Genomic DNA, 12,851 nt, shown 5'->3' with positions numbered 1-12,851 from the left:
AGCAAAATCCGAAACGTATCCAACGCAGCAATATACAATACTTTCGAAATATAGGGACTTAGTTGCAAATTTGGAAAAGAAAAAATCTCTCGAATCGTTTCCCTCTCACCGAGAGAGTGAGAGAAAGTGATGGGTCCCTCTCACCTCCTCGAGCTATTCATCACATCCCTTTAATCTGAGCGGTCCATCTCTTTAAGCCAACGGTTCACGTTACTCGTGATCAGTAGCAGCAGTTATTAGTCTCCCTCTTCTTTCGCTCCCTTCTCATAAACCCTAGAATCTGCAATCCGCAGCCACCTTCTTCTTCTTCTTCTTCTACGTCAACAGATTTAAATCAGAGGATAATTCATCTTAAAATTGAGAATCCCACCGCGACAAATTCGAGGGAAGTTTCTTCTCGGACGAAGAACGGGGATGATTTGATCAATTCGCGGCAGGTAATTGTTTGTTTCTTGTGTTTTTCTGCTTCTATTTGACGGGATCTTGCGATTGAGAGTGAAAGTTTGTTTTTTTATGAGATGGGTTGGGGATTTGTTTCACGGTTCTCGTTGTTTTTTTGTTAATTTTTGTGAATCTTTTTTTTTACAGTCGGAAATTATTTGAGAAACATTTTTGGGGTTTGCGGTTGGTTGCATCCTTAAAGGGAACTGAATTGTGTGTCGAATTGAGTTGGGATGTCGAGTTTAATTTAAGGATTTGTCAATTATCCTACTTTGTGCTGTTGAGAGTGTGAAATTAGCTGAGGTCTACCTAATCAGTTCTGATTCTGCTTCTTGGAGTGATTGGGAGAGAGATTTGAGTGCTAGTGAGTTCATATTTCTTGAATTTGAACGAGTTGGGATATGTGAGGTTAGTCGGTTTAAGCGAGAAATCACAGTGCGTTGTGTTGGGCGAAGACGAAAGGTCTTTGTAGGCGGTTAGTATCTAATTCTCAAGACGAAAATTGATTCTGGGGCTTCACCTCGCAGGAATAAGCGCAAGCAGATGCCTTCAGTGGGAATGAGAAGAAGCACAAGGGTGTTTGGGACACGAGTTCTGCGTTCAGGGAGGAGGCTGTGGACAGAGCCTCATGAGGGTGGGAAAGACGTGAGGGCAGTTCACGGGGAGAATAAGTTCCCGGAGCTTCTAGACCACTCTGCTGATGGTGGTGGCCGTCACAGAGAGCTGTGGCTGGAAGATGAAACAGGTGCCTTACTTGAGGTGAGTACAGAGCCTAAAATGGAAGAGCGTGAAACGGATGGTATGAAGGAGAAAAATGTGGACAGGAGGTTTGGGATTGTGTACCTGAGAAAGAGAAAGAGGGCAGAGTTGACAACTGCTGAAATTGTTGAAGATGGACGGTTTGCAAAGAAGTATGCGAGAAAACAATGGAGGAAACGATGTAGAATTTCTGAATCCTATGGTGACTGTGGAGGCTTATGGTATTCTCATAGGACTCGGAGACTTGCTATTGTTGTGAACGAGTCTTCTTATGATTGTTATTACTGGGTTACTTGCTTCTTGACCACTCTGCTCAGCTATATGACTAGGTTCAGAGTCGGAATGAGGCAGTTGTCCTCGTTTATGTTGTCAAGACCAATGTGCGATGCCTATTCCTCACGTGGAATGCTTTTTCTCCAGGTATTTTTTACTCTTGTTCATCCAGGGGGCTGCTAGATTATTGTTGCACGTGTGCAGAATTCATTTTTTTATTCTTATTTATAACTACCGATATTGCAGGAACCTATTACTGCTGAGAAACCTTGTGTCTGTATAGTTACTGGATGGGGATCTACGATGCCATTGTTTTCTGTTAATATTTTTGCAAGCCCACCTTTCTTTATGCACATACAAACAAGTATGTTTCTTAGATCTGTGGGATCAGATTGCCTGCTAGACCGACAATATGAGAATGACGAGGAAGTGATAGATTTAGCCGATGATGCTGAACAACCCTCGGTTCAACTTCTGAGAGACGACCAAGAATGTGCTCATGAAGCATCTCAAATGTCGACAGAAAGTGAAATATCTCACCATAGCGTGGCAGCATCTGATAATGATACTCTGGGAGGGAAACTGTTGGGGCAGTCTCCTGTTGGATTTCCTAAATCTGGTCTTCGAAATTTGCAGTTGAGAAACAGCCGTAGTATCCAGAAAAGGCGGAGTTCTCTGAGGCGTAAGAGAGGTAGACCGCCATCTGCTTTTCGATCTCAGAAGGGTAAGGGTGCTTTAGCTTCAGAGCTTTTCAGGATTAGACATGACAGTTCCCAATTCCCTGCCGCATCTCGCAGTCGTCTACACAGAAGTCCCGATACGAGGAGATCGGCAACAAACATCAGAGAGCTGAAATCTGCTACGAGGGCAGCAACACAGGATATATGCGCCACCAGCTGTTCAGCAAACCTGTTGATCACCGACACTGACAAGTGCTATAGGGTGGAAGGTGCCACTGTTGCTCTAGAAACATCCGCTTGTAAACAATGGCTACTCTCTGTTACCAAGGACGGAGTGAAGCAATGCAGTCTTGTTGCACAGAAGGCTATGAGGCCGTCTTCTTCTAACCGCTTCACGCATGCTGTATTATGGGCTGGTGATAGTAGTTTCAAGCTCGAGTTTCCTGATAAACAAGATTGGTTGGTTTTCAAGGAACTATACAAGGAATGCTCTGACCGGAACATGCAGTCCGCTGCAGCCACTACCGCAATTCCCATACCTGGGGTGCAAGAAGTAGCCGTTCTCAATGATCAGTACGTCCCTTTTGTGAGGCCAGAGTCGTACATTACTTTCAAAAATGATGAGCTATTTAGGGCTTTGATGAAGAATACTGCCAACTATGATATGGACTCCGAGGATGAGGAATGGCTGGGAAAACTCAAAAGCGAGTTTTATGGGGGAAATGAGCCTCAAGAATTTATCACGTCTGAGAATTTTGAATTGGTGATTGATGCTCTGGAAAAATATCTTCACTCCAATCCAGACGAGCATGTAGACGAGCAGGCATCCTATGAATTCTGTATGCATCTGGAAAGAAAAGAAGTCATCAAGGCTATCTATAAGTACTGGACTAGAAAGAGGAAGCAGAAACGATCGGCTTTAGTAAGGGTTTTCCAGGTACGTCACCCTGTCTTTTTGGATTTCATATCTTGCTTGTTAGCTGTGCTCTACTCGTCTTATGTCTATAGTAGTGTATATTCTAAGCTGTAAGTCGTTCTGATTGTTATATCGTTTTTAGGTTTGTTTCCTAACATTACAAAACCATTCTTTATTGGCAGCTCTACCAGCCTAGAAGAAGTCAAGTAATCCCAAAATCTGTTTTAAGGAAGAAACGATCATTTAAAAGGCAAGCAAGCCAGGGTGGGAGAGGCAAACAACGGCCTATATTGAAAGGTGCTTGTCTTGGAGTTTTTGTCATTTTTTTCAAATCTAGTTTTTTGTTTACTGGAACTTTGTGAACGATCCTATCTATGCCCCTTCAATATCTACACACGAGTAGTTTTTGTGAAATAGACGACTATGTCTCTCAAATTTAACAAGTTGGGAGCAAGCATTTCGCTAATTATGTGATACTACAACCTAACTACTCCCTTTCAGTATTCGCACGTACTACTTTGATAATCTCGGAATGAATTGAGATTTGCCGTTTCTAATTTTCCTTCAAAGTAGTCGTGAAGTTGGATTTTAACCGTTTCGTCTGCTATATATTTTGATGGATATCAAATTGATGATGGATTTCATTTTACAGCAATAGCAGCTGAACAAGATGCTCTGCAGCAGAAAAACAATGTACATAAGTTGCAAGAAGCAAAAGCTGCTGCAAACAAATACGAGGATCTTGCTAGTCAGAAGCGCCAACGAGCCCAGATGCTTATGGAGAACGCCGACTTAGCTACTTACAAGGCAATGATGGCTCTCAGGATTGCTGAGGCTGCTGAAGCTGATGAAACCCCGGAGAGAGCTGCATCGTTATTCCTTGATTGAACATGAACGATGGCCAATAATTTGAGCAACGGGAGGACTATGACTGCGGCCTCTCGTGCTGGCTGATTCAGGGCAAGAAGTATTGTAATTTTGTATAGATTCTGAGTGAATGTAGAATAGTATGATTATAACCTGACATCGGGGATCTTCTTACTAGGCTTTTGTTGAGGGCAAGATTCGGGATGTGGGAAGAATATAGAAAAAAAAGTGGAAAATATTTGATTATAAATGGCCTGTGTGTGTCTCCTGTAGTGGTGTTTTTGACCATGGCACACATCCAACAGTTGGCGATCTCTGTATTAAGTTTTGTATAGTTTTCTATTTCATATGCTATTTTAGGATCCTTTACATGTTTTGGGCTATTAAATCTGCAATTTTTGTTTGCAATAATTGTTTTGGTGTAGAGGCTTTTCTCTAGGTGGCTTTTCTATATATAGAGTTTTTAATGCAGTTATTTTATAAATCCAGTGCAAGAATATTCATTTATGTTAGGGGTGTCGAAACGGGTACCAGTACCCGGAGAACCGGGTACCCGTACCTGTTTGTAGCCAAAATCTTTGTCCCGTTACCCGACCCGCACAGTGACGGGTGCCCGCCTTGTCGGGTATGGGTATCCCGTACCCGACAGACGGGTACCCATACCCGACCCGTTTAAAACTCCTGTTAGGTTACGTGTTATAATTCTAAAACTCATCCCCAAATACTTGCCACCTAAATCTATATTTTAATGCATAAAGAGGTTGCATGAAAGAGTATGCAATATTTTGTGAACACGGAACAAAATCTTGTTTCAGTTTTAATAATTTCCAACGCAGTTTCTTAGGAATTGGGGCAGCAATCTGAAAGTTATTGACTTGAGCCCTTACCTTCTTCACGGCAGGGGTCGGCGGCTGATGTGGGTGGTGGCGGGCGGCGGGTGCGGGTGGTGGGTGGCGGCGCGGGTGTGAAGAGCAGACAATTTAGGGTAATGGACAAAAGACTTCACAGTTAATCCTAAAACATGTCGTATTAATTAAAATTACAGTAATGGATAAAAGACTTAAATGGATATTAATTAAAAAAATTTAATACAATATTTATATTTAAACGGGTATATAAGCGGGTATCGGGTATACCCGATACCCGCAAAAACCTGAAACTCAATACCCGTACCTGAACCCATTCCCGCTTATGTCGGGTAGCGGGTACCCGAAACCCAACGGGTAACGGGTCGGGTGTGCGGGTACCCAATACCCGCTACCCGTTTCGACCCCCCTAATTTATGTGTGTGTGATTTTCAATTTGCATCTAGATTAGATTGCTATTATATTATGGTTTACATGGTGTAATTTGCATTTGTAAGTGCACATTACTATTTACTGGGTGTCGTATGTCATTAAATGTCTTACTTTTTTAATTAATTTTTAATCATATTTTTATCATACAATTAATATAGTACTATAGAAGTAGATTTATATTTCAATAGTTTTTTTTACATAATTTTTCAAAATAAAATAGTTTTGCAAAATCCGTGTTGGTATATTATTCCAAGACGAAGGGAGTATCTAATAGTTGTATTAGGTGTAGAACTATTGAACTTATGTTATTGATATCTATATCTCGATTTTATAACTGTTAATTTGATTATTCTTGAATTATGAGTGAGTTTTAGTTTATAGTACCTGCCAAAATTAATATTGGGCACTCTTAAGCCAATGTAATTTCAAATAATCTCATGGTAGATATTAATATTAAATAATCGAAAACTGATAAAGACATTAGTGGTCCTAATTAATAAGCACACTGTTTTAGGCCATCAAATGATTTGTCGATAGAAGGCCAGATGGTAAATGTCATGTTATGATTCCAATTGTTTTGGATGATCTTATAAATCAACATATTGATGAGTGGTCGTGCTGTAATTGACGTGATGGATTTTCTCTTGTACTACTATTGATTAAAAAAAAGTATCGAAGACACGTTGCAATAATGCAATAACTACCAAAAGAGTAGGGATGGGGTCACATGACTTGTAAATTTAACATCAATTTTTTTGCTTCATTTATAGTACTCCCTCCGTCCTCGAATAAGAGTTTCTGATTTCCATTTGGACCGTCCCCATTATGAGTCACTCTTCATTTTTACCATAAATAGTAGTAGGCCCCACATTCCACTAACTCACACCACTCACATTTTATTATAAAACCAATATAAAAATGTGGGTTCCACATTCCACTAATTTTTTCAACAAACTTTTCTCTACATTTTTTAAAACTTGTGCCCGGTCAAAGAGCGACTCCTATTAGGGGACGGAGGGAGTATTTTCTTTCCATTTATTAGTATTTGTTCGAAGGGAGCAAAATCCTCTAGTGATAAATAAAAGATTATGCAAATAAGACCAAAATTTTCATCATTCACTAACAAACAATTCAGTGTAGACAAGCAAGTTGTATAGCCAATGGCTCACATTTATTTTCAATTTCTACGGCAAATAATCAAACAAAAAAAAAGTGACAACTAGCCACATAAAAAGGGGGAAAAAAGTTTTAAAAACGAATGAATTACAAAAATAACAAAATGTTATTGGGGCTTAAAATTTATCTCATCCACTAAAAATCTTGAAATTTCATAGAGTGTTTGATTTGATGGTATTGGGTTTTTTCTTCCAAGAAAGGGCTATTGAGTTATATATATTGAGTCAAACACAATGATCACGCCCAATGGTTCACGTTGTCCTTCAATTGAAATACCAAAATCAAGAGCATTTTTAATTGTGAAATACGGGATAATTAAATAGTAAATGTAGATACTTTTTACTATTTACTTTTAGTGTGTAACATTTTGGATTTCCACTCTTAATACAAACTCTATATACAAACACCATAATGAATATATTAAGCACCATATAGCTATTTACACAAGTTTTAACATTCATATATATAAAGCACATTCCTTTGTCAAAACAACATAGGGACTTGCACAAGAGAATATAATTACCCATACTACACGAAGGTTAAACAAAGTTCATTGCAATTTTCTTACAACAATTATGTGACTTCCTACCTAGCATTCATAGAAATAATTAATGTTTGTTTTATCTGAAGAAATCTTAGGATGTAGGAGTATCTCCTGGCTCTACCCTACTCATATTGAATTGTGGTAAATTAGAACCATCATCTTCATCATGGTATATATAAGCCATGCCACCATGCCTAGTCATATCCATCCCAGCCATCTCATCCTCTCTTGAAACCCTAAGCAACTTCAACTTGTGAAGTCCCAAGAAAAGTGGTGCCATTGTGGCTGTCACCCATCCAATAATCACCAAGATTTGCACAATTTGGGCACCCAAGAGCCTCCCACCACCACCCATAAGTAGCCCGTACGGCCTACCGGGATGACCCGAATAAACTTCGTTAACGTAAATTTTCTTGGCAAATAATCCAGTGAACAGTAGACCCCACGCGCCACATCCCCCGTGCAACTGGGCCGCCTCGAGAGGGTCGTCGTACTTCAACTTCTCGGCCAACTTGTTGAACCCGATCAAGACCCAGGACGCGACGAACCCGCAGATGATCGCGGCCCACGGCTCGACCACCGAGCAACCCGAGGTGATCGCGGCGAATCCACCCAAAAGGCCATTGCACACATCAATCACATTCCAATGCCCCACCAAGAGCCTCTTGCTAAACAGGGTAGTGAGGGCGGCCGTGCTCCCGGCCAGTGTCGTCGTGACAGCTGTCCTCCCGACCGCGCTCCATTGACCGTAATAGGACCTGTTTGTGTCGTTGTACGACTTGAAGATGGTCAGAAACGAACCGGGGTTGAACCCGTACCACCCGAACCATAACAAGAAGGTGCCTAGCACCACTAGTGAGGAGCTATGGCCACGTAACGCAACGGACCGGCCGGTTCTTTCGAACCGGCCGATTCTTGGACCTTCTATGAGGGCTCCCCACAAACCGGCAATGCCACCAACCATGTGGACCACCCCTGAACCGGCAAAATCAATGGCTCCCGAGCCAAAGAGAAGGCTGCCTCCGGTCTTCGCAGCCCCGGCCCATCCGTCACCGGACCAAAACCAATGCGAAACAACCGGGTAGACAAAACCGGTCAGGAAAGAAGAGTAAATTAAGTATGCCACAAATTGAGTCCTCTCTGCAATTGAGCCACTAGTAATACCTAATCACAACAAAATGTAAATCATAAAAAATTAAGAATCGACAAACTAACCACTACATATATGGTAGTAATAAATTCAAACGCCCAAATTATAATTTTCACAGATTCTAAAAGTCCCTTAAATCTTTTATTTCGCTATTTCCGGTCTATTTTACAATATTCAAATACAAATATGCAAAATTAGAATTTTCGATATCCAAAATCAGAAATTTCAAAGATGATGACTTGGTACATATGCAAAATTAGATGTTATATGCAACAACAAAAAAAATTTCTACTATAAATGTTTGTTTCCACCTAAATATGCACATGCAACCGCCAAACTTACACATATTACAACTTCATTAATGTGAGACTCTTCATAACTACTTTTTAGGAACACATAAACTCAATAAATACTTATATGATACACATGTACTAAATATATGTCTAGTAATAGAATGGTTAATATCTTAAAAAAGTTTTGAAATTCAAATCCATCACTACTTGTAAACACTAGTAAGGGCCGGGAGGGCTTAATTAAGCCTCACATAGACCAATTATCTCTTGTAAATTCTCTTTTAAAATTGTCAAATTATTGAAAAGTTTTTGTGAATCCATCATCCGATGAAATAGTAGTAAGAAAATAATATTGGAAATCTCAAACTCAAAATTTTGAAAATCATGTCCCATAATTTTTTTTTTGCATCAGCCCCTGAAATCCACTCAAATTAAAATTGCAACTAAAAATTATATTGGATTTAATTTTCATTTTATCACCGCTTGACGTCAAGAAAAAAAAGAAAAAAAAGCTCACCGGCGGCGGCAATGGCGAAAGCCCATTGATAGAGAAAAAGGCTGTAATCGGCGGTGGGAGAAGGGAACTCCTTGAGGCCGAAGAAGTGCTTGCCGATGAAGCCGTTGGAGGGGCTGCCGAAGGCGAAGGCGTAGCCGAAGAGGTAGTAGCTGAGGCCGCCGGCGGCGGCGTCGAGGACGTTGGTGAGCATGATGTTCATGGTGTTCTTGGCGCGGACGGAGCCAGCGCAGAGCATCGCGAAGCCGAGCTGCATGGCGAAGACGAGGTAGGCTGAGAAGAGGAGGTACGTGTTGTCGATGGCGAGGGTGGCGTCGGCGAGCCTTGTGGAGACGGCGTCGAAGCGGCTGCATAGGAAGGTGGCGGCCGCGGTGGCGTTGGGGGCGCCGCCGAGGAGGGGGAGGAGGTCTGCGGCGGTGCAGCTTAGGGAGTCGGCCATGGTTGTAAAGTGGAAGTGGGAAGTTTGTTGTTTGGGATTGGATTTTATAGAGTTGAGTATGTTTGGATTTATGATTTTGTGTTTTAATTAAGGTGTTTTTGTACTTGCTTGAGTTATGATTTTTGTATATTCGGATCCAAGGACTATTTCTTGTGCTGATTTGTAGACATCTCGATGGGTAGGACAGTTGGTTCAAAGATTTAAAATTGCTCCATATCGAAAAGTAGAGATCAATCACCAGACTATGTGGTCAAGGATACACGAGTCTCATACTACTTGACCATTGTTAAGAATTTTGTGTATTTTTAGATTCATCATTAAATATCATATTTTGTCACTTTGTGCATTCATTTTTGTCACACTTTTACTGCCTCAAATTTTAAGAAATAATATAAAAAAGTGAGTGAAACAAAATTAATAAAATATAAAATTTACTTTTATATATTACTACTATTTTTTATAATAAAAATTCAGTAAGACATGTATTTTCAAACGGATTGAAAAGTAAATACTTCGTCCATGAAAAATAGTCTCATTTAGATATTTTAGGATGCACATAAAAATATTCTTGTTTTTAGAAAATGGAAAGTTTCGCTTTGGTACTTTACCCTCTTTTTATCCTCTCTCATACATTACCCATTTTTATCTATTTTAATTTCTTCTTTCTTATTTTACCTATTTCTCATTAAAACTTGTGTCATCCACGTATGACTATTTTTTTTGTGACCAAGGGGGTACTTTTTCACATTTTTAAAATTAAAACTGCTAAATAGTAAGACAATTATTGAAATATGAAGAGATTAATAGTTTACAAAAGTACAAGTAAAGTAGGATGATGCGAGCGACGAAGGGTTGATTTAAATAATTTTAGTCTATGAATATTCCATATGCATCAATCATTGTTTATTGTGAACATATTTTATCTACAAAAAGATCTAAGTGGAAGCGGCTGTAAATGATGATCTCCGCTTCTTATAAAGATAAAATATGATTTCTATTGTTTTACTTAATTTGAACATTTTAAAACAAATGCTGAAAGGTAATTATGTATCCTAATTGAGCATACTGAACCCTAATTTATAATTATAAAATAAAATAAAAACATAAATATGAAAAAGAAAAAAAATACTAAAACAAAAGAAAGTACTGTAGTATACAAATGGGACATTAAAATATAGGAAACAGTCCAAATGAAAAGAGAGAGATACTAAAAAGTTGAAAATGAAATTCGAGTAAGACATCAAATAGTATTAATTAAATGGTCCCAATAAGTGATAGTTCAAATGATATATTGTTCCAAAATCATAAACTCCAAATTGTGTCACTTTAATTTACTCATCTACTATAATTCTTCACTTCTTTAATTAGACATTTGTCGATACTTCCAATTTCCATTTATTTTCAAATTCTATTTCGTCTTTATGCCTTATTATGAGTGATTCGTATGAACTTTTTTTAATTAGTACAATAGAAAACATATAGTTCGAATATTCTGCACCACAATATAGTCTTAATGTTTTTCTTTTTTCTTCGGATTTTGATTTTGATTTTCGATTGGTTGCAGTTTATGTTAAACTGTTAGTTGAGACCATCGTGAAATTTTCAAACCGCCAGAGTCAGAGATGCAAATTTTTTATTTATTTATATATTATGAATTAAGGATTTTTTTTATTTATTAACACATAATACTAGTATGACTTTTTTAGTCGAATTGATTATGATTATTTTAAAAAATTGTGAATAAACATGATTGGTCGCCACATAAGATTTGACTTAGCAATCTAATCACTCTTTCATTGACGGAATCTACAAGTCCAGAACATTTGTCCTAGTGACAAGTAGCTTAAACATTATTGTATAAGGTGTCGAATTCGAGTTCTCTTGACATTAGCTGTAATTTCCTCATTCTATATGAGTTTATTTGTAATTTTCATTCCTCCTTCTATAAGAGTTTATTTGTAATTTTCATTGACGGAATCTACAATTACCGTCATCGTTTTTCACTAAATAACTTATAGCTAGATTATATTTATAATTATGTTGATATAATTATATAAATTTATTTAAAAGTTATGAATGTAATATTATAATTGTGGAATAGTGATACCATGTTAATCGTAGATATATACATATATAATGATTTATGAGATTATTACCTGATAATTACATTGGAACAAAGACAATTCAAGAAACTCGATCGTCAATACCGAATTAACTTAATTTTGTAGCTCAATTTAAAGGTGATCAAATATTTCTCCATTTTGTGAGTATTATATTCTCCTCCAATCCAAAAAAGAACAGCAAAGAAGATTCAATTAGATTCTTCTCTGTAAAAAAAATTGTCATACAACTGTCATGAAAGAGACTGATAAGTTACAGATTGAAATAAATAAATTACTGACTTCTTATGAAATTAATAAATTGATGGTTACTTACTACTATTAAATTATTATTAATTAACCACTAACCACTCGAGTTAAAAATATTTTAATCACGTCATTTGATTAACTGCTTGATGTTTAACCAACTCTTCAACTATATAATTAAAAGTTACATATCTTCTCGTATTCATTTCCTTTTCTTATATTTCCTCCTTTTTCCTTCTTAATATCAGCCATTAGATTAGAGAAATGGACGGTCAAGATCAACATTGGGTAATTAATCCCGTGTTGCATTATTTGTCATATTTTGTGCATTATGAGGGTACAATAGTAATCTAATAATGGCTGGAAACCGCTACGAATAATGCACCACATGGTCACGAGTAATGCATATAATTGACTATATAATGCACAATATGTGAACTGCAATGCATACGAATAAGATGTACCATGTTATGATGTTTGGACACACGTTTCTTGTTTCCCCTAAGGGTTTAATAAGCTTAGGGGCTAGGGTATAGTACGTAGACACGTATGTAATCTTCACATGGTAACGAGTAATGGATATAATTGACTATATAATGCACAATTTGTGAACTGCAATGCATACGAACAAGATGTGTTGTGTTATGATGTTTGACACACGTTTCTTGTTTCCCCTAAGGGTTTAATAAGCTTAGGGGCTAGGGTATAGTACGTACGCATTAATAACAAATTATAAAACGATACGAATAATTCACCAAATTGTCACGAGTAATGGATGTTATTAACTATATAATGCACAATATGTGAACTGCAATGCATACGAATAAGATGTACCATGTTATGATGTTTGACACACGTTTCTTGTTTCCCCTAAGGGTTTAATAAGCTTAGGGGCTATGGTATAGTACGTAGACATTACTAAATGCACGTATGTAATCTTCAATCCGTTGATTAACCCATATACACAATACCTCTAATAATGCATAATATACTGAGATAATGACAATTAACAACTACATAATGCACTACCTAAACCAAATAATGCACATACATATATTCCAATAACAACAATTTGTTAGTAATGTCTACGTACTATACCCTAGCCCCTAAGCTTATTAAACCCTTAGGGGAAACA

General features: G+C 37.8%; 2 protein-coding genes across 3 annotated transcripts; one reads left to right on the top strand and one right to left on the bottom strand.

The window, feature by feature from the left end:
• The first annotated feature begins 244 nt into the window (after positions 1-244).
• On the top strand, positions 245-4,300 carry LOC121765081. 2 transcript variants are annotated; one of them, XM_042161126.1, is made up of 5 exons: positions 245-437; positions 969-1,620; positions 1,720-3,090; positions 3,252-3,366; positions 3,722-4,300. In XM_042161126.1, the coding sequence occupies exons 2-5, from the start codon at positions 985-987 to the stop codon at positions 3,955-3,957; spliced, it is 2,358 nt and encodes a 785-aa protein (XP_042017060.1). In that variant the 5' UTR covers positions 245-437; positions 969-984; the 3' UTR covers positions 3,958-4,300. The 2 variants fall into 2 exon arrangements, with proteins under 2 accessions (XP_042017060.1, XP_042017061.1); XM_042161127.1 differs by having other exon boundaries at positions 589-1,620.
• A 2,572-nt stretch (positions 4,301-6,872) lies between these two features.
• Positions 6,873-9,401, bottom strand: LOC121765082 (ammonium transporter 1 member 2-like). Its single transcript, XM_042161128.1, has 2 exons — positions 8,915-9,401; positions 6,873-8,118 (listed from the first exon to the last, which is right to left on the bottom strand). The coding sequence occupies exons 1-2, from the start codon at positions 9,348-9,350 to the stop codon at positions 7,046-7,048; spliced, it is 1,509 nt and encodes a 502-aa protein (XP_042017062.1). The 5' UTR covers positions 9,351-9,401; the 3' UTR covers positions 6,873-7,045.
• Between the last annotated feature and the right edge of the window lie 3,450 nt (positions 9,402-12,851).

This window comes from Salvia splendens, chromosome 14 (genome assembly GCF_004379255.2).
Source record: "Salvia splendens isolate huo1 chromosome 14, SspV2, whole genome shotgun sequence".
Lineage (NCBI taxonomy): Eukaryota > Viridiplantae > Streptophyta > Magnoliopsida > Lamiales > Lamiaceae > Salvia > Salvia splendens.
This window is presented reverse-complemented; position numbering and strand designations above follow the sequence as displayed.